At 36.1% G+C, this 27789-nt stretch overlaps 1 protein-coding gene across 2 annotated transcripts in view; it reads right to left on the bottom strand.

The window, feature by feature from the left end:
* The window catches only part of ELP3 (elongator acetyltransferase complex subunit 3), a 91967-nt gene that overhangs the window by 36785 nt on the left and 27393 nt on the right, over window positions 1–27789 (bottom strand). The window contains exons 8-9 of one of the 2 annotated variants that reach the window (XM_038573732.1): window positions 13405–13566; window positions 10784–10910 (exon numbers count right to left, since the gene is read on the bottom strand). In XM_038573732.1, coding sequence (XP_038429660.1) covers window positions 10784–10910; window positions 13405–13566 — 289 coding nt within the window. Of the gene's footprint in view, window positions 1–10777; window positions 10911–13404; window positions 13567–27789 lie in introns of both variants that reach the window. The other variant, XM_038573731.1, reaches the window with a different exon arrangement.

Here is a 27789-nt window from a genome sequence, read left to right on the forward strand (position 1 = left end):
GTGTGTGTGCTAGGTTACAAAGCCCTTGTTAATCCAACCCCTGTCTACTGCTGTAATCTCCTCTCATGCCACCCTTACCACCCTGCCTTTCTGCTTCTGCAAAGGCAATTTCCTCTGTCTGGAAAGTACGTCAATCTTACTTTATCTAGCTAATTTCAAGGTCTCAACATGAATGCCAATTCTTCAGATAGGCATTCTTGACCTCAAATACAAGTTGCCTCGCTTAAAAAAGAAAAAAATTCATTTTGGGACACCTGGGTGGCTCAGCAGTTGAGTGTCTGCCTTCGGCTCAAGGCATGATCCTGGGATCGAATCCCACACCGTGCTCCTTGCAGGAAAACTGCTTCCCCCTCTGCCTGTGTCTCTGCCTCTCTCTCTCTCTGTGTATCTCTCATGAATAAATAAAATCTTAACAATTCATATTGAATTCTATATTACTGCTTTCTTAATATCACCATACTTTATTCGATGCCTGCCATTACCTTGAGACTGTATCCTCCTTTAATAATAGAATACACTTATTGTTTAAACTTTGGAAAAGTTGTGACAGAGATCATCACTTGCCTGCAAAACCTAAAGTGTTTACTATAAAGCCCTTAGCAGGAAGAGTATGTCAATCCCTGGATATGCCTATTTTGTCTTCAGGCCAACTGGCACCATTCCTAACCTGGGATACACACTATTTGTTATCTAGACACTGAGGAATACATCTAATTTATCTACTTTGACATAGTCATTTCCTGTACTATATCATCCCAGCTGGCTTTATTTGGGATAAAGCAAGGAGACACCAGGCATTATCTTTCCCTGACTTTGCACTGTTCATTTGCTCTTAATTTAGCAGTGTGTAGTGGAGGAATGAAGGTGGACTCAGTTTCCTCTCAACTCACCCTGGCATAGTATCTATAGAGCCAACTGTACTATATCTTATGACTGTAACAATGCTTTTTATCTTGTGCTATATTCTTGAGAGCTTTCCATTGCTTAACCTGTTTTTCAAAGAAATGTAACTATAGACTTTTCGATCTCATTGATTTCTGTCATATTCTTAAATGCTGTATTCTTTGTGCATCATTTGGTCTTAGGGATATTCTTCTGTAATTGTCTGTAATTTTCCCTATAACGTTTCTATGTTGAAGGTTCATTAGCCCTTTTTAAGTATTCTATAACCACCCAAAAGAACATGTATGCAAGTCATTCTGTACCTAGTTTGAATCCATATTGGAACATGAGATTTCAGAAAAGTAGTTCAAGTGCTTATATGATAAAGAAGATAGATGGGTTGATAAGATTGACAATAGATGAAACTGGTTCTGGATTTCTGATTAAACATGGAGAATTAAAGCATGTGTCTCCTTCCTTTTCCTCCAAAATCATTATTACATAACAGAGACGAACTTTTTAAAAAAGTATAAACTCAGAAGAACAAAAATAACATCAGAGGAGATGGGGGTTGTGGGGGGAGGACAGGACCAGTTATGATAATAAATTTTTGGAAAACAGAAAATAGATGAAGACTGGTAAATGGCTTTGCAAGTAAATAAAAGTATAAACAAAGTACTTGCAAAAGGGGATACCAATGAAAGTCCAGCTCTGTCACACTAGAGTCTCAAAAAGGCTCATGCATTAAGTGGGCAGGATGGAAAAAAATCACGAGATCAAAGTCTGTACATGGAGGGATTTATCCCTTATTACTTTGCCCTTCTTACTGGCAGTCACCTGCCCATTTGTTCCCTGGAGAAACTGCTGGATTCTGAGATTCCAAGTACAAAGGAAGGCCTAGGTGAGAATAAAGGCTGAAAACAGAGAGATTAAGTGAAAGCCAGCACACTGACTGGTGGATTCCTTGCCTTGCTCCCTGGGTACCAGCAGTCAATTTTCTGTGACCTACTCATACCAGCCACCCCCAAGCAGGAAGTTGGGAGAGTTCATCTATGGATTAATCAAATGACCCTAAATAAGAGTTCAAGATACTAACATTTGAGAATTCCCTAAAGAAAAGGAGAGCTGGGCACATCTGGATGGCTCAGTTGGTAAAGCATGTGACTCTTGATCTTGGAATTATGAGTTTGAGCCCCATGTTGGGTGCAGAGATTACTGAAAAATAAAATCTTGGGATGCCTGAGTGGCTTAATGGTTGAGCCATTTGACTCATGGTGTCATGCTGGGGTCCTGGGATTGAGTCTCACATTTGAGTTCCCTGTGGGGAGCCTGCTTCTCCCTCTGCCTATGTCTCTGCCTTTCTTTTCTGTGTCTCTCATGAATAAAGAAATCTTTAAAAAAAAATAAAATCTTTAAGTAAATAAAACAAAACCTTAAAAAAAGAAAAGGAGAGCTTATTATATGAATACCCTCCAATGAGATATAATCAGCAGCTAGCCACCTAGAGCTTGAAATCTGTCCTTTTAGCTCCTTACTTTTATTTTTAAAATTTTATTTTTATTTATTTTTTTTTAAGAGGGGGAAAAGGGGTGGATGGGCAGAGGGAGAGGGAGCAAGAGAATCTTAAGCACTCTTCATACCTGGCATGGAGCCTGACACGGGGCTTAATCTCACAACCCTGAGATCACGACCTGAGATGAAATCAAGAACTGGATGCTTAACTGACTTAAGCAAGCTACCCAGGCACCCCTGATCCCTTACTTTTAAAATATGACCATTTGGCTAAGGATCACCAGAAACTTGGAGGAAGCCTAGAACATAAAGGGCAGAACAAAACAAAAAGAAGGAAAAGGAACTTAGAGGAAAGAGGCATTGCATAAAGGGAAAAAAAATTCTATAATTCCTTCAGAGAGAAGATATATTACATCCATTAGACAAGAAAGGATGTTAGAGAAAATCAAACAGGGGATCCCTGGGTGGCGCAGCGGTTTAGCGCCTGCCTTTGGCCCAGGGCGCGATCCTGGAGACCCGGGATCGAGTCCCACGTCGGGCTTCCAGTGCATGGAGCCTGCTTCTCCCTCTGCCTGTGTCTCTGCCTCTCTCTTTCTCTCTCTGTGTGACTATCATAAATAAATAAAAAAATATTAAAAAAAAAAAAAGAAAATCAAACAACCAGAAAGAAAAAATAAATAAAAAAATATTAAAAAAAAAGAAAATCAAACAACCAGAAAGAAAGAACTATTGAAAATCAAAGCTATAACAAAAATAAAAACATTTAACAGAAATGTTGAAAGATAAACATGAGAATATAAGAAAGCAGAAAAAAAAAAGAAAAATAGGTAAAAAAAAATATGAAAATATTTGATGAATCTAGGAGATCCAACATTTGCTTAATAGGAGTTTTAGAAAGAGAATATAGAAAAATGAAAGGCGAAAACTATCCAGTAGTACAAAGAAATTTCCTAGAGGACAGATCCTTAAAAAATCTAGCACAATTAAACAACTCTTACCAAAATGCAGCACTGTGAAATTTCACAACATATGGGATAAAGACAATTTCCTAAAATATTTCATAGTTAACAAAACAAGATACCAGGTTACATACATCATAGGATTAAAGATACGGAATATAGAATTAGGAATAAAAACAAAATTGTGCTCCTTAGGAGCAGTGCTAAAAGCTACAAGGCAAGGTGCAATGCCTTAAAAAATGGTTTTACATAATTCTGTTAAGTGTGAAGATGGAAAAGATTTGGAGCACACAAATGGCTTACTTTCCATGATGAATCTTTCCTTTGGAAACTGGTGGAAAGTGTGTTTTAGTAACGTCAAGGAATAAACAAATAAAAAGGGCCAATTTGGAACCCAGAAGGCAAAGAATCCAATACAGGAGACTGGTGAAGAGAAGCCCTCCAAGGAAGACAGTTGTGAACTGGGTACAAAGAACTGCCTAGCACAGTTTGGCATTGGAAGACAGGGTATCAGGAGTCATGGCCGTACGCTAAAAAACAAACTGACATAGTATCTGATTAATTATGCCACAACAGAGAGGCCTTAACATTCAGTGAGTACCTCTGAAAGTTACAGGTGCACAGAGAACTAAGCAAGTAAAAAAAAGACAACTGTTGATTCCAGAAAAAACCCAAAAGGTTATTCAAGAAAAGAATGCTAGTATTATTACTTGGCTTTAGATCAGTAATAATTTATGTAAAAACTATAATGTAAACAGTGACTACTAATGTAACTAAAATAGTGATGTAACAATATTGGGAGAATGGGAGCAAAGTATAAAAGAAAAACAATTAACTTTTCAACTATAGTTACAGTAAGATAAGAGAATCCTATCTAAAACTGATCATCAAGAAAAAGCAATCCAAACATGGTATTAAGAAATATAAAGGGGGATCCCTGGGTGGCGCAGCGGTTTGGCGCCTGCCTTTGGCCCAGGGCGCGATCCTGGAGACCCGGGATCGAATCCCATGTCAGGCTCCCGGTGCATGGAGCCTGCTTCTCCCTCTGCCTGTGTCTCTGCCTCTCTCTCTCTCTCTCTCTGTGACTATCCTAAATAAATAAATAAAATATTAAAAAAAAAAAAAAAAAGAAATATAAAGGTAAATATCAGGAAAAAACCCCACAGCTACAATGGTTTAAAGGAGGCAGAGGACTACTGTGTTCTGATATGATCTCTTTAGGATTTACTGAATTTTCAAATAATATTTAATAGTTTTGAATTTATTATTCAACAACTTTTATATCGTAAAGATAAAAAATTAATAAACATCATTTTGGTGCAATGTGAATGGAACATCAGAAGGGAACAGGACTTGTGGTAGGGTGACTTTGTTGAGAAGCTGTTTATCTGTGTAGGTAAGCTGACGAAAGTATGAACTAAAGTTGTGGCAGTGGGAACCCAGAGGAGGGAGTAAATTGAAAACCTCCTGTAGAGTTAGATCCCAGGTATGAGGGGATAGTCACAGCAGCAAAGTACTGAGCACTCACTACATGCCAGGCATGTTTCTAAGTATGTTACATGTATTTTCTCAGCTAATCTTCATAATTGGTAGATACTATAATTAACCTCATTTTTTGGATGAGGAAACTGGGGAACAAAGCAGTCAAACAAACGGTCTGTTACTAAGTAGTGGGAGCTAGTATCCAAACTAGGTGGTCTGGCTCCAGAGTCCAAATATTCTCAACTTGCTCCTGAAAAACTCCTCTAAATTCCCGGCTAGGGAGAATATGTGGATGAAGAGGCCACCAAGGAAATATGAAAGGAAATAAAAAGGGGAAAAGACTGCTGGGGAAAAGGATAAATATGTCCACACTGGATATATTAAGTTCTAACTACATGGAAGACATCTGGTGCTAGTTGCAGAGTATTAAGTAATTGGTCTTAGGAGCCTGAGGCTTAAGGCTAGAGAGAAAATGAGACTCAATGAAATGTTAAGTGGTCGAGTTAGAATTACAGAAGAAAGGCAAGCACATAGAAGAGTGCAAAAGACAGAACCTACATTTAAGTTGTGAGAACATAAAGAAGATAGAACCAAACCAAACCAAACCAAACCAAACCAAAGAGTTGGAGGTAAGAGGAGAGCCAGGAGACAGTAGAGTCACAAAAGCCAGGGAGGTGAGAATCCTAAAATGGAAACAGTCTCTAACAACTACAAATGCTAAGACTGAATAACATGACAGCAGAGAAATATCCTTTCCATCTGGAGATTAGAAAGCATCTTACAATATTTGAGGGAAGAGTTTCAATGGGATGTGGGAACTAAAACTGCAGTGGGTTTGAGGAATGAAGGCAAGGAGGGAGCAGAAACACTGGAGAGTTTGTAAAACGGTCTGGGTGCACTCAAGGAAAAGGAAAGGAAGGTATTACTGTCTTTCACTGCAGGTCTTCTGGTACAATTTGACTTTTAACATTATGCATGTATCCCTTTACTACAAATAAAAAGTAACTAAAAACAGAATGAGGTTTAAAGTTTTGTTAATATCCAACTTGACTTATATTTCAACATCATTCAGGTCATGCAGTCACTCATGGTCAAACAGACTTCCCTTCACCTAAAAAAGTTACCACAGAAAGGAAAGCCATGGAAAGGGTGCTCATCTTACAGCTTGGGTTTTACCTGAGACTCACCACAGACTTTAACAGTTACTTAATCTCATCAGGCTTGCTTCCTCAACTGAGGAGACTATAACAGGTGGTCTCTTCTGATAGAATACTACTATGATCTGTATCCTATGCCACTATCTTCAGTAATAAACCTTTACATTAAAAACAAGTAACAACAAATACCGCCAGCCATCCCTGCCAAACAGTAACTTAATCAGATTGGCTCAGTGTAAAAAAAAAGGAACTTGTGTCATGTTAATGGACTTTGAAAGACTTCTGGTAATTGACAGAAGATTCTGAAGAGAAACAGATACTTTTGAAGCATTTTCAGCAATCTTAGCTTGTATATTCAAGAACAGTTTAATTTTTAAAGGAATAAGCCACCAAAACAACTATATGTTATTTTGAGTAATAAGTCCTATCTGAGAATAGGTAGAAAGGGTGAAATCAATACTTTTAGGATAAATTCCTAAATTTCCACCACAAGGACTTTCAGCTTTATAAGGACAAAGAAAATTTCATTTCTGAGTTCCTGGAAAATATAAGCAAATGCTATTTATCACACACAGCTACAAGCTCTGCATCTACCACTAGGGAAGAGTGTGAATTTGTCATGAACAGATGCAAATAAACAGAAACTAAGAGTAGTGACCCAGAGCTGACCTAAACAAGAAAGTGTGAGGTCTAAGCCAATTTATAATTAGTGTTGTGCCCAAGACTGCAAATCCGAGAAACCACCAAGGAGCCGACACCCATGCAAGCACATGAGGGTTTATTAACAAGCTCGAGCTTGGGTCCAAGTATACCTGACACAGAGGAGCAGGGACTTGGACCCCGAGGCTAAGAGGTGTAGCAGTTTTATAGGGGCCAGTGGCCCATGGGATTGTAACTTACACAGAAAGTTGCACAGTCATGTCGGTCCACACGCAGATGGCCAATTGAATTACAATTTACCCTACAGTGACCGTTTGAACTAGCCTATCACTCTGGTCAGAATCGATGCACAGGTTTGGCGGGCAAAAGGCAGGGTTTACATTTTTATAAGCCGGTTTCTGGTAAGGGTGTGCTCAGCGGCTTGACTAGGATGGAGGAGTGCCTTAAGTAATTGGGGGTTATACATGAGATGGTGGGTGTAGCACAAAATGGAGTTAGTCCTGCTCTGCTTGTCCAGGGGTAGGGGATTTTTGTTAAATTCCTTGGTCTCACAATTAGCACACTATAGGCATACAACCCAAGATATGGCTGAGACATCTCAGCAGGCTGGGTAATAGCTTTATGGATCTGTGCCAGGCAAGGCCATCCCATCCTCTACAGAAATAACATTTGGTATACTTCTCTAATTATATGAGCAGACCCCCAATTTAGCAACCCCTCCTATGGAACAAAACACATTAATTCAGGAAAATATATCTGTGGGTTTCTAATGATGGGACAATGAAATAAAGTGGGGGGAAAGTTTTTAAAGTATAAAAGAGGTGTGCCTGAGTGGCTCAGTAGGTTAAGCATCTGTCTTTGGCTCAGGTCATGATCTCAGGGTCCTGGGATCGAGCCCCACATTGGGCTCCCTGCTCAGTGAGGAGTCTGCTCCCTTTCCCTTTGCTAGTCTACCCCTCCCCACTCATGTGCTATCAAATAAAAATCTTTAAAAAAGTATAAAATATATTGCTTACTAATTCAGGAAAGGTTGTGAATTCCAAATAGGTCCAAATAAGACTTCCTAAACAAAAACTAGTTTTAAAAGTTTTTGTGTGAACTTTTATTAGAATGTATCTTAGATACAGAAAAGTACACAAACCCTAAGTGTACATCTTGATAGATTTTTTTACACATCATGTAACTAGCACCCAACACTCAGATTCAGAAAAAGAATATCAAAACGTTAGAAGTTCACCTCCGCCTGTTTCCAGTTACAACTCCACCCAAATTTTTTGACATAATATTAACAGAATTGTATGTGTAGTCTTTTGGATCTAGTTTCCTTCACTCAATTTTATATTAAAAAGAATCAGTCATGAGGATGCATAAGGTTGTAATAAATTTATTATTATTTCTAGTATTTCACTGTATGATTCCTCAATTTATTCATGCATTCTGTTGTTAATGGATACTTGTTGCCACTCTGATGATATTACTAACAGTAGTAAATTGTGACTGTGACTTTTGGTCACAAATGTATGTACACAAATACAGGTAGGCGTTTCTGTTGAAATGGAGTACAATTGCTAGGTCATGGGATATGCATATATATTCATCCTTAGTATATAATGCCAAACATGACATACCAATGCAGTAAATGAAGAATTCTAGTTGTTCCATACTCTTAGCAACACTTGATTTTGTCTTTTTTTTCATTTTAGCTATTCTTACCTTTTCTGGTATGTATATGGTAGGAATATATTGTAGTTCTAAATTTCATTTCTTTGAAGATTAATGACTTTGAGAACTTTTAAATATGTTTACTGGCTGTTTAAATAGCCTATTTGTGAAGTGCTTGTTCACGTGTTTTTGTCCATTCTACCGGGCTGTCTGCTTTTTTCTTATTGACTTGTAGAAATTCTTTATTTTAACACTATTTAATTCTGTAGAGAATTTTGCTCTAGAGAGAAATGTTAGCTTTATCACTCATTTATTTGCTGAGACGCAGTCAGAAAAGGCATACGGTCTGTTCATATTCCCTTTGAGTTTTTCTGAGATTTCAAACAAGAAGATAGATCTGTTTACACAAAGGGTTGTCTTTGCATTATCATCATTGAACTATTCTTTATTTTGAAGACACTAAGGAAAATGAATGGAAAGACTCAGCTATTTGCTATTACTTGAAATATGCCATATATTTTTCTAAGGATATTTAAAGTTATGAATTCTGGCTGTATCTTGGGTCCACCTAGGAGCTGGGCTAAAGAAAAGTGTTTCAGGGGCCTTTCAGGAGTCTAAGTACTGGCTATTAACTACTGAGGAGAGGCTATTAGACTCAAAAATCTTTACACAGAGAACACAGGAGAATTAGTAACAGGGACATTTATGAATTAGTACTATCTTATAAATTGGCCTTCAGTTGTAATTCATTGGCTTAAAAATTGTAAAAATAAGCTTTTTAAAAGGAAAGAAAGAATTATTAAATATGTTTACAAATAAGACAATGTGAATTCTAAATAGAGTAAAATAAAGTATTTTTATGAAGAAAATAACTTGATAAATTGATAAATTTATTTGAAAATAAACTTGAAAATAAACTTAATAAATGAAAATAACTTGATAAATTTCATCCTCTTCTCTAAACAAATATCCCAAAGGTACTTTTTTTAGTTGAGAATCTGAAGATGAAAGAGTTCTGATCAATCTCATTTCCTAAGACAACAGGAACACAGATCAAGCAAACATGTGATAGAGTAACAAAAACAAAAACAAACAAAAACCAAAAAACAAAGACCAAAACCAACCAACCCAGAGTTAGATATTAGAATTCAAAGAACAGAAAACTCAAATATTTTCTTTCACTGTTTAATGAAGTCCTTGAAGAGAAAGGCAGCTCTAAATTCAGAAACATTTAAAATCATAAATAAATGGGATGGATTTGACAACAGATATAAAAATGAAAGGCCCAAGGTGAATTGTGCAAACATATTTGTAACAACTATTAAAAAAAAATGAATCCACAATGTCCTTACCTAAGAAAGTTCGTCTAAATTAACATTAAAAATATTCATATCCAATTGAATGATTGGTCAGAGAACAAAAACACACAACTCCAAGAAGATGAAAGAATTATTACATGCAAACCTGAAAAATATATTACTAGAATTACAAAATACAAGTTGAAATGGCACTTTTATACACTAAATTAGCAAAAACAAACATTATATCTCTGTGTGTGTGTGTGTGTGTGTGTGTGTGTGTGTATAAATACAGGGATCCCTGGGTGGCGCAGCGGTTTGGCGCCTGCCTTTGGCCCAGGGCGCGATCCTGGAGACCCAGGATCGAATCCCACATCGGGCTCCCAGTGCATGGAGCCTGCTTCTCCCTCTGCCTGTGTCTCTGCCTCTCTCTCTCTCTCTCTCTGTGACTATCATAAATAAATAAAAAAATAAAAAAAAAATACATAAACAGGAAAGAATTATTTGGGGAAAAAGATAAAATGACTAAATTGTTACAATCCTCTGAAAAACAACTAAGTAATATGGTGAGATATAGCTTTATCTGATAATTCTACTTCAGGGAATTTATCCTAAAGAAATAATCCTAAATATTACAAAAAGTTATAGGCATAAAATTGTTTACCTGCAGTGCTATTTACAATATAAAAAACTGGCAATACCTTCAATTTGAAAAAAACTTGGAAGGAGTTAAGCAAAGTATGGCATATTTATTCAGTGGAAATTAAGTACACATTTAAATATGTTAACATGTTAACAGAGACCATCCTATATATATTTCACAGATAAATGTTTATATAATGTTAAGTGAAAAGGCCATTAAAATAATTACTTACCATATACGTAAGTCTAAGTGTGTCTGTGTGTATATATGTATAAACCACCTCATCCCTCCAAAAAGCCTAAGCATAAAAAAAATCCTAGAAGGAAGTATATTAAAATGTTAGAGTTTTATTTGGTGCTGGGGCTGTGAATGACTTTTCTTTCACTATAGTGTTTCTAGTATTCTATAATGAGGACATATTGCTTTAATCATGGGGGAAAAATTAGCATTAAATAATCAAAAAGAGCAGAGAGGGTAGGGTAGCATGCAGAAGCACTCGAAAGTCCTCGGTTTTAAGGCAACACTTACTGTAAACTGTTCAATGTCTCTCTCTAGTCCCACATTTGGCAGATCAGGCATCATATGAGCCACGACTTTGAAACCAGAATCCTTGGCCAAATGGAATGACTCACATACTGCCTTCACAGTGTGGCCCCTGAGGAAAGAAAATTCACTACCTGTTATATAAATAAATGAGCAAGAAAGCTAACACAAGGAACAGAGGGAAAACAATCTCTGAGACGTGTAATAGTAGTTTTATAATGAAGAATAATATGGTTGGGGAATAAAAATCTCAGAAAATCATTTTTATATCTCTAGCTCTGAGAAGGCCTGGAAATAAATCATTTCACTGCTGAGATACTTCTCAGAAATTCCCCATGTACCTACTCAAGGTTCTGACTGTAAATGATTGGGTTAACCAGAGTTAATGTACACTAAAATTATTTGGTTTAGCATCATCAGCCGAAGTAAGCCTACTAATGTAAATATTTAAGTTAAAAAACAAAAATAATGAGCTCAAAACCAAGTAGAAGCAGCCTCTTGTTATGCTCTTTCCTTTAAAAATCTTTTGAAATTATCTGGAGAGAGAGAGAGAGAGAGAGAGAGATGAAGAATGACACCTACATACAAAACAGATTGCACTCTGATCGTCTCTAAGGTCGTTAAAAAAGTGAGAAGAGTGGATTTTAGTGACAAGGCATAATCATTTGGGGCCAGCTGGGTAAATCATCTTAACATTCTAGTACCACATTCAAATATGAAGCAAGCCCTAATAACAGTTTGGAGCTACTAAAAACTGAAGCCCTATGTTAATCCTTTCACCTCTAGGACATTCTTATTCAACACACGCGCCCGCGCACACACACACACACACACACACACACACACACGCACACACATAAATCCTAGAAACATGGATTCCATCCCACTCTGGATGTTCCCATCTATTTCCATTAACCCATTTCCAATTTCTTTTTGCTAATCACTTCCCAATTTATATGAGAGCACATGTAGTTACTCAGTTTATATTTAAATTAATTAAAATGAAAAATCCATTCCCTCAGCTGTGCTATCATATTGGACAGTGCAGGTATAGAACCCTTCAATCATCACAGAATGTTCTTTTGGACAGCTCTGCTCTAAAGCAAACCTTCAATGGTTGTTTCACAAGTATCTAGAACTCAGTACATCCAAAACCAAAACTCACTTTCCCTCTAAGCTTCCCCTACTTCCATTCAGTCACCAAACACTGTTATTCACTTCTTTTCAAGATATCCTTTCTTATTTAAATTAGTGCAAATTATCCTTCCAAAGATATCTAAAATGCAGATATGCTCCTATCACAACTTAGCTCACAGCCTGTCCTCAGATTAAAGCCCAAACTCCCTGTGCATCATTTGGCCATCATGACTTATATCTTTATAGCCTTACCTCTCACCACTCTCCTACCTCATGCTCTACACTCTAACCAAGGTAACCTACTCTGAATCCCCTCAATATGCCATGTACTCCCATCCTCAGGAGTTTGCTTATATGCTTCTTTCTGCCTGAAATAATCTTTCTCTTCCCCATGTGAAGCATATTCCTCCTGTAAGTCTCAGGTCTGATGTCATTCTTTTCATTTCAGAAAGCTTTCCTATCTTCAAGAGACTCTTCCCATCTCCATGGGTACAACCCTTGATCACTACAGCAGGCCAACCAATGTTTCCAGTTCAGGACTCCCCCTACAAGAGTGCATTCTAAGGTTAATCTTTCTTAAGCCTGGTATCTGTGCAATCCTCTGTGCTCAAATGTATCCAACAGACTGCTAGTACCTAAAGGAAAGACTCCTCCCTCCTTAGCTTGGCATTCTTCTGGTGGTTTCTAAGATGCTGACCAATGAATGTTTCCCTCATTCTCTTTTACTTCCTTCTCTTACTACAGCCCCCCAAAATGTCTGCCCCTCCTGGTAAAATAGCTTTTAAAGTCCAATTGAATGCATACCAACTCCCTGAAGCCTGCTTTTATATCCACAAGCAATGAACTCTGCTGCCTCATAAACACTTGAAATCTCTTTTTTTTTTCTAACTTACCAATTAATCATAAAGTTCCTCATACAGCTACTCTTTCATGTGTGTCTTTTCTCCTCAACTCAGTGATCTATTTCTAGAGTTCTACAAGGGAACTTCATATGGCTCTATCAACCCTTATTTCTATCCTTTCTTACGCTCCCAAATTTCTCAAAGTTTATACCCATTGCTCACCAATCACTCTCTTACTCTGCTAAATGGCATCTGCTTCACAAAGACCAATCTTTTAAATATCCTAATTTCCTTCTTGTTCAAACTCTTCTTGCCTTCTTTCCTGCTTTAGATGACCGAGTTTGAGCCCTGCCTTCTGTTTTCCACATGGGAAAGGCTGTTTATGACAAAAACAGGAAGAGACAAGAGCATGTTTACAGGCTACTGTGAAAAGAACCAGTAGAGAAAAGACTGGAAGTAAGGAAGGGAAAAAGAAATCAAGAGCAGAGATAGAAGGATGACTCTGAAAAGAATACCTATGTCTCTTTCTTTAAGATTGATAGGAAGGAGGAGAGGATGAGTATGAACATAGATATAATCCACGGGAGTAGGAGGAGGCTTGTGTGAAATCATTTGCCCCCATCTTACCTATTGGTGTCTCTGGCCACATCTTCGTAGACACTCTGTACCCCTATCTCCAGCCTTGTGCAGCCATAGGTCAACATGTCACTTAAATGCCGCTTCATACAATAATCTGGTCTGGTCTCGATAGTAATTCCGATACACTTTGTGAGGCTTCTCTCAGAATACCTGCAGAACAAATCTAAAAGTGAAATCTAAAACTTGCCACAGCTTTAGGACATCTGCTCCCATTTAAAGGACTGTCATCTCTAAATCCTTCCAGTATAAGATAGTGGTAAAGAGTGTGGCCTCTGGAGCCAGGCTGTCTGAATTCAAATTCTGGGTTGGCTACTTTCTAACTATGCAAATAGGAATGTTATTAATCTCTCTGTGCTTCGGTTTCATTATCTGCAAAATGAGGCTAACAGGAGCCATACCTCACAGGACTGACATGAGTGAACTGGCACACAGTACTGTTACCATTATCATTATCATTCTCCTCCTCCTGCAGTACGGTGCAACCATAATTTCCCTGAAAGCAGTGATTTCAACTGTGGAAACCCTGACAACCACTTTTCATATACATGAAAACTATCTGCTTTATTTCCCACTCCATATTTACGTCATGTTAAATAAGAGAAAAAAAAGGGGGGAGGAAGATATGTATAATGATCATAGGAATAACTTAGATAAAATGTCTCTATATAAACACAAGTCATTCTGACAAGCCTATTAATCTTAGCAATGCTTTATAAAATTTGGCATTGGTTTTCTCTTTCACTAATACCAGGTATTAGTGAGTAACACTTTAGGTTCAAGCTGCTTGAGTTAATGGTTTTACTGCTGGCCAAAAATCCAGAGAAGCAAAAATGACTTGCTAAGGGGGCTGCTGATGTGAGGATACAGGAACTAATATTTACAGAGGCTACTGTGCCAAGTGTTATGCTATACACTCTGTATAAACAGAATGCTTTATCAGCTCTATGATGTATGTCTTATTTCCATTTCACAGATGAAGAAACTGAAGTTTAAAGAGATGAAACAGCTTGTCCAAGAACACAAGAGCTCGTAATATCCAAGTCAGGATTTGAAATTGGGTCCACTTGACTTCCAAACCCTTGCCTTGTTCCAAATTTCACTTCATCACACTGCTTAGACAATTCAGCAAGGGGCATCAGATTTCTCTTTTCAACTCCTCTAACCCTTCTACAACTTTCCCAATTCCTTGGGTGGGTGGGTGGGGGAACACTTATTTTCTTTTTTGCTGTTTAATTTCCTTCCTTTCAAAGAATTTCATAGTAATTTCTTAAAGTATAAAAATCATAAGATTTCCACAATTTTATAACTATTGCTTTAGGTTCACTTCATTAACTGTCAATAAAAGCTGACTTATTCATAACAGTTATTAACAAGGTTAAGAATCAATGAACTGGAGGACTGATTCTGAAATCTTTGATTTTCAACATTCAAACTCTTTTGTACTGTTTAGTACTGTAATAAGGTTTTATACAAGATTACCAGAAGCAACAGGACTAAAAATTAAATAAATGGTCCAAAGTTACTAAAAAGTGAATTTTAAGTAGGAAAAGGGCTCAGATTTTATCAAATCCTGCCTAAAAAAGGATACTAAATTATTAAGGCTTCTTTGCAACAACCAAATCAGAAACTCCCATGCCTCTTGAATATGTGGGAATCAAGAACTGCAGTAATGGAAGTACATAATGCCATGGATAAACATAATTTTCTTCGAATATCAATTATTGTGTTTGGAGAAAATCATATTTAAAAAATTACACTACTCCTATATTATGGAGAAAGTAAATCACATGAAGATTGATTAAAACAAAAGTAGGAAACTCTAAAACTACTGCATTTAAGAAGGTAAATAAAGCATTCCAAAATTGTATCACAAACCTCCCTATTAACTAATAGTTTTATAGAGCCTCCAATATTTCTTAAAAGGGAACTCAGCAGAACAATAGTACCTTGCATCACTGGGGAAAAAACAGAGGATGGGCAACTAACTGTACAATTGGGAATCTGTCGAGAGGAAAGAGAAAATCACCAGCTAACCTTTCTATTGCCCAGATCATGAAAAGCATAGACAAAGAGAGGAAGCTGCTGCAAGGATTATATGGTCTCTTCCTAAATAGATGGAATATAGTATGACAGAGACAAACTTTATTCTCAAGCAATAATTTAACTCCATTTTCAAAAATGTCTTTCTTCTGGAAGTAAATGTCATTACTTTTGTAGAAGAAATGGAGAAATAAAAAAAATAAAAGTTTTTAAAAGCGAACAATTTTATATTTACAAAAACTTTTACCACTATCTTCTTTTCAGAATTGTAGTATCATTTGAAAGGCAATTAAGCAGAAACTCTTAATATGAAAGACAAAACCAATGGGGTATTTTCCTAAAGAACAGAGTATATGTCCATCTTTCCTATAGGATCACTGTGTCTTTATTAGGAATTTTGTTAATGCTACATTTTGTCCTACCATCACTGAGCCTATCTCTTAATTTAACTGAGGTGTAAGGATATTAATGATTGTTCTTTAATATGCAAATATTTGCATAAAGACTGTCAACTAGTCTAAGTAAAATACGACTTTTGGGTGAAGGTGCCTGCTATAACCATCCATATCATTTAGGTAGCCATCTAATAGTATTACTCTTCTTTAATACCTACTTCAACTGCCATCCCTTCTGGGGGGCCACAGAATTCTTAAGTTCTTGGGCACCTAGGAATGTGTCAAACATTTTCCAGCCTCTATCTCTTACTTCTAAGAGACCAAGTTGGGATGTACCCAGGTCTTTTGATTCCAATTCCACTGCTCTTTTTGTGATATTACAGACATCTTAAATAAGTCTGGACCCCACAATTGTGGGGCTATGTTAAACATACATGTTTTTGAATGCTGTGGTGGGTATTCCAAGCATAAAAGATGCTAATATGCTCTGCAAAGCCAAATATAACTGAAGCCAATAACTTATGCTGACATCATTTTTTTTAAAGATTTACTTATTAATTCATGAGAGACACAGAGAGAGACAGGCAGAGACACAGAGACACACAGAGAGAAGAAGGCTCCTCGTAGGGAGCCCCATGTGGGACTTGATCCCAGATCTTGGGATCATGCCCTGAGCCGAAGGCAGATGCTCAAACACTAAGCCACCCAGGCATCCCTGACAGCATTTTTTCTATGAGGTTGGAGGGTGTGGGTAGGGTGGGACAATACCTTCAGCATTTGAAAATACAGAAAAACTAAATGCTACCCAACCTTCAAAACATAGCTTAAATACATTTCTCCTCCCATGACATCTTCTCAGAGCCTCTCATAACTTTGTCCTCCCATTCCCAGAAGCACCTTGCCCATAAAATGAATACAGTTTGCCTTGTTATTTGTGGATGTTTATGCATCTAGACAGGAGGCTCCTCGAAGGCAGTAGGATCAAATACATTTAGAGATAACTGCTCAAGGGCTTCAGAACTAAAACCTCTTCTTCAATGTAGAAAAATATAAATATGAAGAATGAATAAATGAATCAGGCATAACTGAAGTTACAAGTCTCTCTTTACTCCCAGAGCAACCTCTAGATAATTCCACTGGTTATCTTTCCTCTTACAAAGAGTCAACCCTAGAAGGTGCCTTGCACTAGACCAAGTATTCAATAGGAAGGATAATACAATAGTTCTTGTCCCAGAGATGCTTAACAATCTAGCTGCAAGTAAAAGACACACAGGTAATATCAAGAACCACTTAAGAACAAGGAATCAGAAGCGGCAGAAACATAAACATATATTATTTCTTTGTTCTATTTATAGAAGGAAAAAAGTAAACTATAAAAGTGGTATCTATCATGACTTACTAACTCCTTGCCTGAGGCATCTCAAGAAAGAGGACACTGAAGGAAGACAGCAAACTACTGTCAAAGTCTCTCTATTATGTTCTGGAAACTGTTTACATGATTCACTCCAGGGAGGCTATGGCATCACAGAACACTTTCCATTGCTATCAATTTGTTACAGTCCTCTTTTAAAACCTCTGTCATTAATAAAGTTGGATGTGTTTTAGTCTAGTCCTGCATGAAATCTCACTAGAGTTCTAGGCCTAAATCCCTGAAAACCTTACAGAACCTTTCCTACATGGACCTCAGCCTGCTCAAATCAAATTACAAAGTAAACAAAAATGGTACATAGATGAAATGTTAATTTCCATTAGTCATAACGTAAAACTCTCTTCTGAATCTACAATCCCAAAATCAGGAAGTAGAATTTACAAAATCCCTGGATAGCCAAATATTTGTTTCAATTGCCAAATAACATCTGGGGTTATTGGTGCAATTCCTCAGTAGTAGCACCACAACACAAATTCTTTTTTTGCTAAAATCGTATCTGTAAAGTATCTCAATAAAATTTCATTCTCTGTACAATGCTGTACTGTGATATTCTAGACTTAAGAATGACCTAGCTGGGTGTTTAATGATTTAGAAATAACACATCCCCCCCCTTTCCCCTTTATTTTTTGATACAGTGGTCAGGTCTGCTTCTTGGATATTGGTTGTTATGTCAAGGGAGTCTATAAATAAAAGGATCTGCCCAAAATAAACCAAGGAAACAGAAAAAAATAGAATTTGAATTTGTAAATAAGTACAACCTATGAAAAACTAACCTTGTGACTTTTTGGTTTAGAGACTAATCAGGGACCCTTGCTCCCTATCATGCTAGTTGACAAGGTGTAAGATATATATAGGAAATACTACCCATTACATTTTGGGTTTTGATTCTTTAAACAACTGACAAGAATGCTATCAGACAGCTAAAGAACCAACAGCAATGCATTAATTGAAAAGGAAAAAAAAATCACAATTATTACACATTATTTTAACATTATATTCACATTCAAATTTAAGGGATTATATACATAAATGCATTATAGAAAAGTTGTCATTGTCAGAAAGTGACTGGTAGATGAAAAATAACTTGCAAATACATCTTCTAGATAAACATTCTTATTCCAATAGAAATCGTCAAACTATAGAATGTTAGAGAAAGAAGTAATTTTAGAGATAATCTGGTCCCATCTCCTCGTTTTTATAAATGAGGACACTAAAGCACAGAAGACATAAGTGACTTAAACCAGGTAATAATGTAAGATAATCACAGACATAAACGTGGAACCTAACTCTCCTGATTCTTCATGCACAGTTCTTTCCACTGGTTCATTTAAAAACATTTACTATAAATAAATAAATAAATAAATAAATAAATAAATAAATAAATAAATAAATAAAATAAAATAAAATAAAATAAAAACATTTACTTAGTATTCTCTTATCCTTAAGGCATTATGCTAGATATAAGGGATCTCTTTTAAAAAGACATTCCCTACTAAAGGAAATAGAAAAAAATGCATTATACAGAATTAGACAATAACATTATTCACAAAAACTATTATTTTTGGCTACTGAAAACCAAACTGAAGGGATGATTAAACTGGTAGATGCAAATATAATTGTATCAATGATTACATTAAATGATAACTGACTAAACCCTCCAACTGAAAGTCAGACAACACCAAAATGAATAAAAACTCAAGACTCCACTATTATAGACTGCTGGCTACAAGAAATCCACTCTCAATATAGAGGCAATATGTGTGGAAAGCAAATGGATGGACAAACTAATACATAGGGCAAACAGTAAGCACATGAAGACTGTAATAAATTTACATCAATTAGAAGAGACTTCAAGACCAGGGATAAACCATATTTCATAATGATAAAAAGCTCATACATCAGGAAAACCCAGAAATCATAAATGTATATATGAACCTAATAACAGATTCTCAAAATAAATGAAAAATTAATACAACCGAAGGGAGAAATAACAGAAAAAAACCCCCAATACTGATCACCTCAATTTAACTAATATTTATAGAATACTACATCTAACAACTGTAGAATACGCATTCTTTCTTTCACCAAGAGAGACCATGTAAACTGTGGTCACAAAATAAATCTCAATTAAAAAGAAATGTTAAAAACCTGGAATCCTGGGTGGCTGTTAGTTAAGTGCCTGACTCTTGATTTTGGCTCAGGTCACTATCTCAGGGATGTGAGACTGAGCATAGTATCAGGCTCCTTGGATACTTTCTCTCTTCTCCCTCTACCCTTCCTCCCCTCTCGCGCATGTGGTTGCACTCTCTCAAATACATAAATAAAAATCTTAAAAAAAAAGAAAACCCAAACCCACAAAAAAAAAAAAAAAACCAAGAAACTGAAATTATACAGAATAGGCTCTCTGTGACCAAAATGGTATTAAATTAGAAACTGACAACAATGAAGTATCAAGAGAACTCCATGTTTTTAGAAACTTGGAAATTAACCCATTTCTATATAATCCATGGGTCAAAATATAAAGGATTTAAAAAATATTTTAAATGGAATAATACTTAAAATACAACATATCAAAGTTTGTGGGATTCTGCCAAAGCAGTGCTTACAGGAAAACTTAAAGGTTTAAATATGTCAGAAAAGAATGAAGGTCTATATTGATGGCCAAGCCTCTATACCTTACAAAGTCAAAGAAAAAGGGCCATAAAGTAAACCCAAAGAAAGAACCATAAAGTAAACAACAACAACAAAATAGAAAAGCAGAAATCAATGAAGTAGAGGACATAAAGTCATAAGTCAATTCTTTGAAAAGAACAACACAGTTGATAAACTCCTTACTAGACTAATCAAGAAAAAGAGAGAACACAGATTATCAGTATCAGGATTGAAAGAGGGATGATCACTAAGATCCTACAGACATTAAAAGCATAATAAGGGAATATTATAAACAACTTAATACCAAAAAGCTTGACAACTTGAAGTAGATAAATTCCTTGAAAAATAAACTTGGCAAAATGAATAGATGAAACAAAATCTGAGTATCCCTTTATCTAGTAAAGAAAATGAATTAATCATCTAAAACCCTTCCATAAAGAAAACTCCAGCCTTGGATAATATTACTGTGAGTTCTAGCAAACACTTATGGAAGAAAAAACATTCATTTTATATGAACTTTCAGAAAATAGAAGAGGGAACACTTTCTAACTTGTTTTATGGGACTGGCATAAGAACACTAATACCAAAACCTAACAAAGAAATTATAAAAAGGGAAATTCCAGACCACCATCTCCCATGAACATATACACAAAATACTTTCCAAAGTATTAGAAAAATGATATATCAGAAGAAAACACATTATGACCAAATGGAGTTTATACTAGGAATGCAAAGTTAAATATTAAAAAAAAAAATCAAAATAATCTACCTGATAAAACTAAAGAAGGAAAATTATATGGTCATCAGAATATAGAGAAATCATTAACAAACAAATTAATGATAAAATCTCTTAGCAAATTTCTTCAACCTAATAGAGGTATCTATAAAAAACCCCTCAGGTAATATTGCAGTTAATACTGAAATACTGAATGTCTCCCTTGTGTTACTGGGAGTAAGATAAATAAGCTCACTCTCACCACTTCTATTTACCACTGTACTAATGTCCTAGCCATGACAATAAGGCAAGAAAAAGAAAAGTATGCAAATCCAAAAAGAAAAATTAAAGCTCACTATATTTGCAAATTAAATGATTATGAAGAAAATTCTAGCAGACTTACAAAAATGACTTTTAGAACTAGTAGTGTATTTAGTAAAGTAATATGATACAAGGTTAATATACAAAAATCAATTGTATATCTAAACACTATCTGTAAATAATGTGAAAATGAAATTTTGAAGAAGTTCAATTTCTGTAGCATCTACAAACACAAAAAATATTTTGGAATAAATTTAAAAAGGCTAACAAGATCTCTACAATGGAGATTTCTAAAAGAAACTAAAGAAGACCTAAGTAAATGAAGAGACAGACTATAATCATAGATCAGAAGACTCAATATTATTGTCAATTTTCTCCAAATTGTTCTATAGTTTTAACACAATCCTATCACACTTTTTTTTAAATCCTATCACACTTTTTAATAGAAATTGACAGGCTGATTCTAAATATTAACATAGAAATGAAAAGGTACTAGAATATCCAAGACAATCTTGAAAAACAATGACAAAGATGACTCACACTACTTGACTTCAAGATATACTATAAAGCTACAATAATCAAGAGAGTATGTTACTGGCATAAGAATTGAAAAATAGATCGGGATGCCTGGGTGGCTCAGTGGTTGAATGTCCACCTTCAGCTCACGTCGTGATCCCAGGGTCCTAGGATCAAGTCCCATACCAGGAAGCACGATTCTCCCTCTGTCTATGTCTCTGCCTCTCTCTCTGTCTTTCATGAATAAATAAAATCTTAAAAAAAAAAAAAAAGGAATTGAAAAATAGATTAATGGAACAGAAGAAAGCCCAGTTCCACATGTATAGTCAATCAATTTTTGACAAAGCTTCCAATATAATCTAAATGGGAAAGGAAAGTTTTTAAACAAGTACTGTTGAAACAATTAGATGTCTACCTACACGGAAAAAAAGAAACCTCAACTCCTATCTCACACTACATATAAAACTTAATTCAAGATGGATATAAGCCTGGAGCACCTGGGTGGCTCAGTGGTTGAATGTCTGCCTTAGGCTCAGAGCACGATCCCAGGGTCCTGGGATCGAGTTCCGCAGCAGGCTCCCTATAGGGAGCCTGCTTCTTCCTCTATGTATGTCTCTGCCTCTCTCTGTGTGTCTCTCATGAATAAATACATAAAATCTTAAAAAAAAAAGGATGGATCATAAGGCAAGATAAATATAAAAAGCTAAAACTAGAATTAGAAGAAAACATAGGAGAGTATCTTCTTGTCTTGGGAGTACACACAGAGTTAATAGAGACAATACAAAAAGTAATAACTATTAAAGAAATAAAATGCTAAATTAGACTTCATCAAAATAAAAACTGCTTAAAGTTATTCTTAATATAATGAATGCTCAAGCCAGACTGGGTTTTCATATCTGTAAAGTAAAAGCTAACAAGGGACTAGTATCCAGGATTTATAACAGCCCAATAAAAAATGGGCACAAGATTTTGACACTTCACAAAGGAAACATATAGAGAAAGCATAAGCACATAATAAAGTATTCATCCTCATTAGTCATCAGGAAAATGCAAATTAAAGCCACAATGAGATACCATTACACACCTACTAGAATGGCTAAAATTAAAAAGACTGACAACACCATATGTTGGTGAGTATGTTGAACAACCAAATGCTCATACATCACTGGTGGGAGTACAAACAGTACAACTACATTGGAAAAACGTCTGGCAGTTTCTTATAAAATTAAACATATGATGTAGCAATTCTACTTCTAACTATTACCCAACAGAAATAAATACTATATTTATAGTAAGACTTGTACAAGGATGTTCACTAAAGTTTTATCATAATAACAAAAAATGGGAAACAGTTCAAGTGTCTATCAATTGAACAGATAAACTGTGGTCAATGCATACAATGGAATACTACTCAGCACAATCACTGAAATACCCAATCACATTAATGAATCTCAAAATACTATGCTCAGTGAAAGAAGTCTTACACAAAAGAGTATATACTATATGGTTATATGGAAAGGGGAAAAAAAAAGGGAAAGGGGAATAATGGTTATTATTATTATAAAGCGAAAGTAAAAGGTTACTCTGCTTTTAGGAGGGACAGGTGAGAATTTACTGGGAAGGTGCACAAGGAAACTTTCTGGGATGATGGTTACGTTCTATATCTTAATGGGTATATGCACAGGTATATGTACTTCTTAGAACTCATGAAATGGTACACTTAAGACCTTTGCACTTCATTGTATATAAACCTACGTCAAAAGAAAACAACACAGTGGACTAGTTAATGATGTACATGATGATATATTTAGAAAGTGTACTGAAGTCTGCAACATACTTTGAACTGCATAAAAAAGAGAAGGGATCCATGGATGGTTAAAGAAACGGATAATTGGATAAGTAGGTGACAAAGCATGTACTGTAGAACTCAGGTGACAAGTATGTAGTGCTCATTGAAAAATTCTTTTTTTTTTTCAAATAAAATATGGGAAGAAAAATATAGCTAAGATAATAGATTACATTTTAGGTTAGAACTGCCAATGTTAAGGATCCTGATCACCATCAATGAAAATCTGGTTGACTAAGGGAGGAAGTAAAAAGGTCAATATATAGAGTGATGAGTGGGGAGTGTATTAGAGCCAAAGCCCAGAAATTCAAGAAGTCTGAAGCATGCCAGAAATAAGGCATAGGGCAGCAAGAAGAACACAGTCACTTTCAAGCCTTCTGAGGCTGCTTTTGCTTTCTCCCTAACTTCTGCAAGCCTCTGAAACTGTCCCTTAGGCCTGGTATACAGCATTATCTAGGACTCTAGCTTTTTCCAAGACACATAAGGACACAGCTGGAGGACTTAAAGTCATTGATGAGGGGCAAAAAAGAGGAAGGAACGGAAATGAATTAAGAATTCCACTGAGAGAAGGTATGACTCACCCACTTCTTGATGGGTAACTACCCTTTCAAATTGCATCTTCTGAAAACAGCCAAGAAGCATTAAAGATGGAATGTAAAACTGCTTCTGGGCAGGACTGATTAAAAAGGAATAAAACTATTTTAAAAGGTTACTCTGAGTTATTTGGCAATATTTGCATTCCAGTGAATGGGTGACTCAGATCCCACTGCTGCTCCTTTTCATCTCCAGAGCTATGATTTTTAGAGGACAACAGTTATCAGTAATTGTCGCTCTCTCGAGAAAACTGAAGTCTTGGTCTAGCTGATAGAAATGAGTGATTATCACTTTGCTTGATTTAATTTGCCTTCACAGGAACTATACCTGCTTTATCCTTGAACTCTTTCATTCAGCTTTCTAATTCTTCTATTTGCAAGGATATAACATACTTTTGCTACTAACTTGCTATAAATAATAACCAGGTTCACTTTTACGGTTTTACTTTACCTTAACTTTTAATCTTTTGTAAAAAGCAAACCTTTAATCAGGTTTAAATACAGCCTAAACTGTGATCAGGTTAGACACCAGATAACAAAGGAGAGTAACAGGAGCTAACTGCAATTTGAATGAAGATTTCTAACTTTAAACATCATAGACTTATCTGTCTTTATGTAATTTTTAACCTAATTTAAAAATTAATCTTTTAGGGCAGTCTGGGTGGCTCAGTTGGTTAAGCACTGCCTTTGGCTCAGGTTATGATCCTGGGGTACTGGGATTAAGCCTTACATAGTTAGAGCCTCAGATCAGCCTCCCTGCTCAGCAGGGAGTCTGCTTCTCTCTCTCCCTGCTCATGCTTGCTCTCTCTCTCTCCCTCTCGCTCTAGTGTATGTGTGCATGCATGTGCTATCTCTGTCTCTCTGTAACAAATGAATTTTTAAAAATAAATAAAATAAATCTTTTAAACAAAAACCTCTGCTATGCTAGTGTAAATCAGTATTGCATATGTGTACTCAGCAATAACAACCAACCAATATCAACTGGTACTAAAACAAACATGAAGTTCGTTACTTTACATCTGAGAAAGGTCAGCCATTCTGGGTAATCCAGCCAGTCTTCACAAATACTCTTGGTACAAGATAACATAGAGAATGGAGAGGTAAATAGCTCATCTAAAAATTTTGAAGAAAACACATTATGTTCAAACCAGTATTTGTGAGCTGTTCTTTATTAAATCAGAAAATGCTATCATTTGAAAATGGTTTTCTATGTCTCTAGTTCTGTAGTACAAAGCAGACAGCTATTTCTTTAAACTATATAACATTTCTCTAAAAACTACCATCTTTATTGTAGGGAGTTGATAGCAAAAATTTACCTCAACAAAGCAAACAAGGTGCCAAAAATCAACTTTTTCCAGATTATCTCATAAAAGTATAGAGACCAGGAGAAAGAACAAAACATGTCAAGTGTGGGTTGGCATGATTCAGTGTAACATTTATGGATGGTTTTATGGCTCCCAGATTGTACTTTTATTACTTCCCAAGAGCCATTCATGAGATTTGTTGCAATGAAGACTCAAATCATATATGAATTTTCATCTGAAAGTAAAGTGTTTGTTGCCCTCTTGAGGTAAATTCAAGAACAGAAACAAAACAATGCTGGCTTTGCCTAGTCCATTACAGAAAGAGGCTTTCTTCTCCAACAGGCTTTTTCTACAAATACATCATGATCTGAAGCTGAGCAGTTATAATATAAACTCTATTTTTACCCTAACAATGGAGAACTTACAAAAGGCACTAGAACATTTCTGCAAAAATAAAGCTAAAACTTCACACCAGGAATACAGCAAAAATTTTAAAGTTTCAATTGATAAAAATGTCAAACTAGCTGTATCCTAAAAATTCATTATGCAGATCTTCAGTTAACCTAGCTCATATGACCTGGGATACCCAAAGTGTAGACTGTGAAAAGCTTTGTGGCAATCTTTTATGCAGGCTGGGAGGGCAGGGCAAGCCAAGACAGTATACTCAATTCCACGTAGTAAATAAGGTCTTCAACACGAGAAGAGCTGCACTGAGAAGAGAGTATTTGAGTGTGGGTAGAAAAAGTCAAAGGTCTTGATAGACTATCCTGTTAGAGAATTCTCAGAGTTAAATAAATTTTAGTCAGTAACTCTGAAATGCAGCTGCCATTTCAATGTCATGGAGCTTTGAACTAATTAATGTTGTTTCCCCTAAAATTACATTTTATTCTAAACTATCATCTGATTTTCAGTATTATCAAGAAGAATGGGTTGGATTACATCACTATTCCTCTAAAGTTCCAAAGACTTCAGTGTTTCACTAAGAATGACTTATATTCATGAATGATCAAGGTTTTGAATAAGCAGTAAAAATGTGGTCATCATCTCATCTTGTAGAAGGAAGAGATCACAGCAGCCAGCTGTTGTTAAAAGTTTAGATTCATGGACATAGAATTAAACCATCACATTCTGTAGAGGCAGTCAAACAAAGTAGGTTCCTCACACACTCACTCAGCTGCTGCACTCTTTCTACATACCCCTCAAGATATCTTTGATTGCTAAGGGGATAGGGAAAGTAGGAAGGACACAAAAGATGTCCGCATTCTAAGAGGTTGCCCTACCTAATTAGCTGTCAGTATTTGACCTACAGACTGATCATTCATTCAAAATTCATTCACATATTTACTTATGGCTACTATGTGCCAAGAATCATTTTATTTTCAAGCCAATGAAAACCACCTTTAGGTTCATTCAAACTTTGGTTCCACTTATGACCCTACAAAAAATTTTCTGAGAGGCACTATTTGGACAACTTTGTAACCAGCTATGTGACCCTCTCTCCCTGATATAAAAGCCAGAAAAAAGCCGAAAGGCAGAAGAGGAGTATTTAAAAAAACAAAACAAACAAAAAAAAAACTCCAGAGAGATATTTCTTCCACTGTTTTGAAGCTCTGATGATGTACAAACATGTGTGCTTATATACACATAGAGACACACTCTCATACATTTTTACACCTAGCACAGTTTCTTGCATTATAGCAAAGTTCAGACTCCGAAAGCAAAGTGGCCTGGTTTCATAGCCCCACTCCGCCACCAGCTACCTGTATAACTTTGGTAAGTTGTTTAATCTCTGTGCCTTAGGGGATCCCTGGGTGGCGCAGCGGTTTGGCGCCTGCCTTTGGCCCAGGGCACGATCCTGGAGACCCAGGATCGAATCCCACGTCGGGCTCCCGGTGCATGGAGCCTGCTTCTCCCTCTGCCTGTGTCTCTGCCTCTCTCTCTCTCTGTGACTATCATGAATAAATAAATAAAATCTTTAAAAAAAAAAAAAAAAATCTCTGTGCCTTAGTTTCCTCACCTGTAAAACAGAGATAACTTAAACACTTAACTCAAAGCTTTACTGTGATTTTAAGTAAATGAATAAATATGTATCACAATGCCCAGAACATGGTGTACAGAATAAACATAAATGTCCTTCTTTACCCCCATCTTCCATATCCCTTCTTCTTCAGCTCTAACTACTGCCCACAATAATCATCACTCTATTACCTCTTCCATGCATTTACATTGTCTAAGCTTTGCACGCATTTCTAGCATTTCCATTTCCATGCATTTACATTTATATGCATGTACATAAAAATGGTGGGATCCACACTGTAGCAAATGCTCTAAAAACTGCTTTTTCACATTGTCTACCTTGGAGACTGGTAACTCTCCCATATTAGGTGATCTTATTCATCTGCATGGCTATTAATGTCATCTATATGCTGATAACTTCCAATTTTGCATTGCTAGCTCAGATGTCTCTTGTATAGCCTACCTGAATCTCCACTTGAATGTAACAGACATTTCAAAATTAACATATCCAAGGTAAAACTCTTGATTTTCTCCCCAAAACCTGGT

This window comes from Canis lupus, chromosome 25 (assembly GCF_011100685.1).
Source record: "Canis lupus familiaris isolate Mischka breed German Shepherd chromosome 25, alternate assembly UU_Cfam_GSD_1.0, whole genome shotgun sequence".
In the NCBI taxonomy this organism is placed as follows: domain Eukaryota; kingdom Metazoa; phylum Chordata; class Mammalia; order Carnivora; family Canidae; genus Canis; species Canis lupus.